Source organism: Zea mays, chromosome 7 (assembly GCF_902167145.1).
Source record: "Zea mays cultivar B73 chromosome 7, Zm-B73-REFERENCE-NAM-5.0, whole genome shotgun sequence".
NCBI lineage: Eukaryota > Viridiplantae > Streptophyta > Magnoliopsida > Poales > Poaceae > Zea > Zea mays.
The window spans coordinates 108,172,699-108,178,982 of NC_050102.1; the positions used below are offsets into that span (position 1 = coordinate 108,172,699).

Consider the following 6,284-nt stretch of genomic DNA (forward strand, 5'->3'; position numbering starts at 1 on the left):
TGGGCTGTTGTTGGAACCATACACTTGTGCCTAATAGTGCTAGTATCATGCCGGATGGTCCATTTGGCCATCTATAAATGCAGCACTGAAACTCCATTTGCGATCTGTGTACTGGAACATCTTTTAGCAGCATCATCTCAATAAGATGTCGGACACATGAAACTGAAATGGACAAAGAATTATGTACAGTACAGCTTAGCATGTGGGGAGCCAAGCCCAATATTTGGCATTTACCCCCCACTGCATTATTTGAGGGGGCAACAAATGCAAGGAGCATTTGCACAAATACCTGTTCATACAGATACAGTATCCACATATATCATACAGACCACATGACGACCAAAGGCGGAAGGAATCACACATCGAACAAATACAGTCATTTCTGTGACAAATTCCGGGCAGATGGCCAGAGGCAGCAATGAATGTAATCGGTACCACAGTACAGCCCCTAAACTACGAGCTGGTGCAGCACCAGTCCATACAAGATTCGTGGTACAGTCCTGTGACGCAACAGTAGCAGAGTCCCAGTCAGACCATGTACGTCATACCAACACGCATGATGTTCGAATGGGGGACCTTCAGGGTTGCAGTGCCGGCCCTGCAGTTCCTCCTGAGGAACGCATAGAAATAGTTGATGACGAACTTCTTCGTGAAGACTGATTCCTTCCTCGCCCTCACATCTCCGTGTGCTAGGAGATACGTAAACCCAGAGGCCATGGCTTCTCTCAGAGCAGACAGCTCGTACTCTAAGCCAGGATCTTCTTCTAAAGACATGGAGCTGGAGGGGAGCACAGGGTCGCTTCCATCTGTGGCGGCCATCCTGTTGTTATCGCCTGATCTCTGGTCAGAAAGCAGTGGAGTTTGCAGGTCCCCGTCACCTGCAGGAGTCTGAGGCACCTCGGATACAACAGATATGTCATCACGCTCTGCCTCCATTGTGCTCGCCTCCAGCGCAATTTCCTGGGCTTCCCTCCTGAGAAATTTTTCCAGGCTCTCAACCAGAAGTTGCTCAAAGAAGCCATGGTCTTCTTTCCTAACGTCCTTGTAACCATAGCGTGCAACACTGCGGAACATGTGGTAGTCCTTCTGCCCAACCCTTCGGAACAAGAACCTTTCTTCAAGAGGGACATAAGGGACAGGAACATACTTTATGCAAACAAAGACAATTGTAGAGTGCATCGCTGGAAGTGTGACTAATAGCTGGCCAAAGATCGATGGGATTCCCTGGACCAGCTCGTTGTACACGAGTCCAATGCCTGGAACTCTTACGGTGCCAAGTGTGGCTCCCAGATCAAGAATGAAGTCCAGGGATATCTTGCCGCGCATCTCGCTCTGGTACTTCAGTACACTTCCGTAGTTCCACGTGTACATTATGCAGAGAAACAGTGATGAGAAAGCCAGCGGCAACCACCCCCCTTCTTGTATCTTTGACAGAACGGCAGTTAAGTAAACAAACTCTACTGCACCAAAAAGAATAGGGAAGCATAGCACAAGGAACAAGTTGGTTTGCCATATAAGAAGCATCACCAAAGTCACCAGTGCGGTGCTAACCATCATGACGCCAACTTCAGCAATGCCTGCGAGTTCAAAGAACACAAATGTTATTAAATGCAAATGAAACGTTTGTTTCCTAAAAAAAATAGAAAACAACATGATTCCATTTCAACACATACACAAATCTGTGAAGCAGGTTTTAGCTGAAATTACTGGCCTGCCTAACCATAATCTGGTTATAATGAAATATAGTGAATGTAATGAGCAGTTCCTTTAGGGGTTAATATATCAAAAACCACTTGAAGAACAGAAGAAGCCTATGTATAGATGAAGTTGTATGTTCCTTGAAGATCAAATTGCTCACCGTATGCATTGGCAATATCATTGGTACTCCTAAAAGTTGCCACGATGATGATGCACATGACCATTAGAAACCAATTCATCACAGGTATGTAAATCTGGCCCATCACTTTCTTGGAAGTATGGATTATCTTAATCCTAGGGAAGCAGCCAAGAGCCATGGCCTGCTTTATGCAAGAGAATGTTGCAGATATCATAGCTTGGCTGGCAATCATAGCTGCAAGTGTAGCAATCACAAATACTGGCCAAAATAAAACCCCTGCATTGCATACCAAAATTTAGACTTAAAAATTGAATACAAAAAACATTTAGAATTCTTGCCAGCAGATAAACTTTACCTGGTACAGAATCATAGAATATTCTTTCTACAACAAGTGGGTTTTTCATCAAAAAAGCAGCTTGCCCCATGTAAGCAATTAGCAGGCAGGGGAATACGACGGCGGTAAATGCTACCTGGAACCCAAAAGCATGCAGAGGAACACAAAAACTTAGCACACATGCTGTTCTATGGACAAATATTGAAGAACGGAGGGAGTACTAAGTAATAATAATGCGTTAACCTGTATTGATTTGACAGAGAAATGGCCCAAATCAGCAAACATTGCTTCAGCTCCTACAGTTGTAGAATATAGTTAGTGCACTTAATGGTATACATAGAATCTTAGTGTCAGGTTTTCATGAATAACCAAGAAAAACAGCATTCTCAACCAGAAAAGTGGCAGAAATGGCTTTGTTCAGGACGCATTGATACAAGTTAGAAAAAAATGTATGGCAGGGGACAGGGCATTTCCATCAGTTATGTTATTCTTTTGTTCTAATAAAAGCATTCCTGGTAGCGTTAAATATAAAAGTTCACAAATACTACTCCCTCCGTTCTTTTTTATTTGTCGCGTTTTAGTTCAAAAATGAACTAGCGAGCGACAAATATTCGAGGGCGGAGGTAGTACTTGTTAAGAAGAGGAAACTATTTCACTATAAGATTGTCCCTTGCTTCAAAAGGCATTAAAACAAGAGAGGAATGCTATTGTCGTAAAAAGGAGGTACCTGTGATGCACAAGACACAACCACCAAGAGCTGACCACGCCTTAATGCCGTTTGTCTCGAAAAACAAATATATATACACTGGATTGAATGCTCTCACAACAGAAATGTCATACTTAACAAGATTATATATTCCGATGGATCCCAAATTAATAAACCATAATGCCAAAATAGGGGCAAACATGAATCCAACTTTGCCTGTTCCAAACCTCTGCACACTGAACAATAGCAGAAGAACAACAATGGAGACAATTACAACAGCATCTGCAAAAGAAAAGGGAAGAAATAATGGAAAATAAGCCACTTATATTACTTCTACCAAATAAATAAATAAATGTTAATGTCAGTAAACCAATAAAGACAAAATGTAAATTCTTGTAGTAACTAGAATGGGATTGAGCAAAGAGTACAAACTTGTGTCAAATCCTGGAACCTGGCCCTGGAGACCACTAACAGCAGACATGACTAAACACACAAAAAAAAGAAGGCTCAGGTGTTACTAGCAGTTACATAACATCTGTTGAAGGAGAAAACTAGGACCAAAGAGAATATAGAACACCTGACATTGACGGAGTGAGAATGCCATCGCCAATCACCATGGAGGTACCCATCAGAACTAAAAACAGGAGAATGTTCTTGAAGAGTGGCTTCTTTTCTAGGCAGTCTTTGACAGAGATAGCACGCTCAAGTTCAGGAGTAGGCAACTTAAGCCTAAAACTAGAAATATCTTCATCCACACGCTGCTGATTCGGAAGCAGGCTAACTTTTGCGTATCTGCAAATCAATGAATACAGCGCAAAAGTGCCCCCTGCAGCCATGAGATTGTAGTATCAGTACATCAATCAACTCAGTGACCCACAAAATCACCCAGATGATAGTCTACAATCATGTGATGGTGTTGAAACCAGAATTGCAAATTGTGCATCATTATTCATACCTTCGCCATTGTCATTAGCTTTGAGGACTATGAAGACGTATTTAGCGAATGGGATTAATGCGATAGTGTACATGACCAGCGAAAGTGCTCCAAGTATCTCGACCTCTGACTTTATGGGGACTTTACTAAACACGTCACTGAAGACATAGAGAGGGCTTGTCCCCATGTCGCCGTACACCACACCAAGGGTTTGGAAGGCCATTGCGAGGGTGCTCAACATCGATATTTCCTGCGCAAAGTGTGTCTCAGAGTTTTTAGCCATTGGGTTCATGATTCTTGAATAGAATATTAGAATCTGAAAAGCACACGTTTCCTCATTCCACACACAAATAAGGAATCTATGGATAGTTAAACGCGATGCTGAGTCGACCCAACCATCCTAACGCTTATCCAAAATCGCTCCAAAGTTCATGTCTAGGAAGCCTCCAGCGATCAGGCAAGAGGCTCCATTCATCCTACCATTGATTTGGTAGGACAAACGACATGGTCAAAAAACTGGCAATTCTTATAGGTTTCTCGCACACCAGAGACAGGCACGAGGCTCCATTCCAGGACGTTACGGAGCGTTTCGGTCCACGGACGCCCTCCGGGAATGGGAGAACGAACGCACCTTGGAGCTGTGGCCATGCGCGCCGCGCACGTTCATGGACTCGACGTCGAGCGAGTCGACGCGGCGGGGCCGCTTCCCGAACCGCCGCCGGAATGCGCCGGAGGACACCCGAGACGCCGCCGCGGCGCCCCCGTTGGAGGAGACGCCCCCCGCCGAGCGTTCGTCCTCGAGCGACCACGACGGCGTGGACTCGGACGAGTCGACCTCGCTGCCGTCCACCCAGCGTGTGCCCCCCGAGCGCGTCGGCGTCAGGAACCGCGTCGACGGCGGCTCCTCCTGGATTCCGCCGTCGTCCATCGCGCCGCCCTCCTCGTCCTCCCCCGGCGACGGCGGCCACTGACGGGTTCGCAGGGGGTGGGGCGCGGATCCGATAGAGACGGGGCTGGCCGCTGGTTGGAGGGGTGAGCGAGCATTCGGGTCGGGCGCTTTTGGTGATTGTTTGGATTTATTCGAAGCCGTGGCAATAATGCGCCGGTTCTGATTGGAGCTCACTGTACGGCTGTGATCTTTTAGGCCATTGTCAGGATCAGTTTATTAATCCCGTGGATTGCATGCCGCTCTCTGCTACAGGCTTCGTTTTTAATCCTATTATTTTAAGTTTTAGATATGTTCTTTTTTAAATGGTTAGACAGTTTGTCTCGATTGCGTTATTAGTACTTAACGCTATTAAATTAACTAGTAAAAAAATGTCTATATCTTTGCAGCATTGCTTTTTTTTATCAATTGCTTCGATGTAAAAGTTTAAAATATAATTGTGACATAAATTTGACCATAAATTCTGAAATACAATATTTTAACTTTGGATTTAAAACATTCTAAAATTGATAAAATAAATTAAATTTAACATTAACTTTTGATAAAATCTATTACATTTTAATTATAATTTAAAATTTTAATTATAATAAATTTTCAAAATATTGTTAAAATGTTGTCAATTTTATTAAAAAAATAATGTCAAATTCAATTTATTATCACTACTTTTAAAATATTTTAAAATTCACAGTTGAATTATTGATTTTCAAAATTTATGGTCAGTATATTCACAATTACATCCAAACTATCATATTAAAGTGATGGCAAATTTGCAAATAATTGATAAAAAAGAGTGACAATGGTGCACGAGTATGAATATCTTTTGTGGGCTGAGTTACCACCATTAATGTTAATCGCACAGTAGGACTGTAGGAGCAAATTGTATGTTCATTTCAAAAAACAAGAGGAGCATACGTGCAAACTTTAAAAACAGGGATAAAATGGAGTTGCAACCTCGAATAAAGAAAACCATGCAACAATCTCTATTTATATTTAATAGGATAACACTTAGACTTTATAATAACAATAAATATTTTTTAAGAAAAATAATATTTCTGAAAATAAAACTCTCTTGACACAATCAACTCTCTTGAAAACATGAAATTAAAGTATCTATAAAGCCACAGAATAAAACTTTATATTACAAATAAACGTGTGTCAACATTCGAAAAAAGGACGTGCCCCAGATAGTGACAAAACATTCTCTAAAACTTTATCACTGCAAGACAGACCCACAGAAGCTGGTATTAGCATCAATCTAGCTTTCCTAGGGGCCAATGAGCCAAAGGCCTTATACCGAAACCCTACCACTCATTAAAGACACCCGAGGCACGATGGCCCCAAACGTGCGACCCTGGCACCACGTACATCCCCTACTAGGTCAACCACATATGATGCCAAGCTGTTAAAATAAGGCTTCTATTTATCGTATTTATTACATGAGGCAGTGTATCGGCCAAAAGGTTTCGTTGTATCTAGGGGTGGATCCAAGATTTGATCACACCCAGGCCAGTCTATTTAATCCACTAT

At 42.6% G+C, this 6,284-nt stretch overlaps 1 protein-coding gene across 1 annotated transcript; it reads right to left on the reverse strand.

Moving 5' to 3' along the window:
• Positions 1 to 204: 204 nt before the first annotated feature.
• LOC100383367 (uncharacterized) lies at positions 205 to 4,841 on the reverse strand. The gene is made up of 9 exons (NM_001362073.1): positions 4,443 to 4,841; positions 3,833 to 4,061; positions 3,455 to 3,703; positions 3,310 to 3,360; positions 2,899 to 3,159; positions 2,415 to 2,467; positions 2,193 to 2,307; positions 1,859 to 2,113; positions 205 to 1,577 (listed from the first exon to the last, which is right to left on the reverse strand). The coding sequence occupies exons 1-9, from the start codon at positions 4,737 to 4,739 to the stop codon at positions 529 to 531; spliced, it is 2,559 nt and encodes an 852-aa protein (NP_001349002.1). The 5' UTR covers positions 4,740 to 4,841; the 3' UTR covers positions 205 to 528.
• Between the last annotated feature and the right edge of the window lie 1,443 nt (positions 4,842 to 6,284).

Bases quoted from the DNA above. Each gene is read 5' to 3' on its own strand.
- LOC100383367 (NM_001362073.1), bottom strand. From the start codon at position 4,739: ATGGACGACGGCGGAATCCAGGAGGAGCCGCCGTCGACGCGGTTCCTG. The intron at 4,062-4,442 runs GTGCGTTCGTTC...CACTTTGCGCAG, and splicing joins CGCATGGCCACAGCTCCAAG to GAAATATCGATGTTGAGCAC. The intron at 1,578-1,858 runs GTGAGCAATTTG...TTGAACTCGCAG, and splicing joins TGATATTGCCAATGCATACG to GCATTGCTGAAGTTGGCGTC.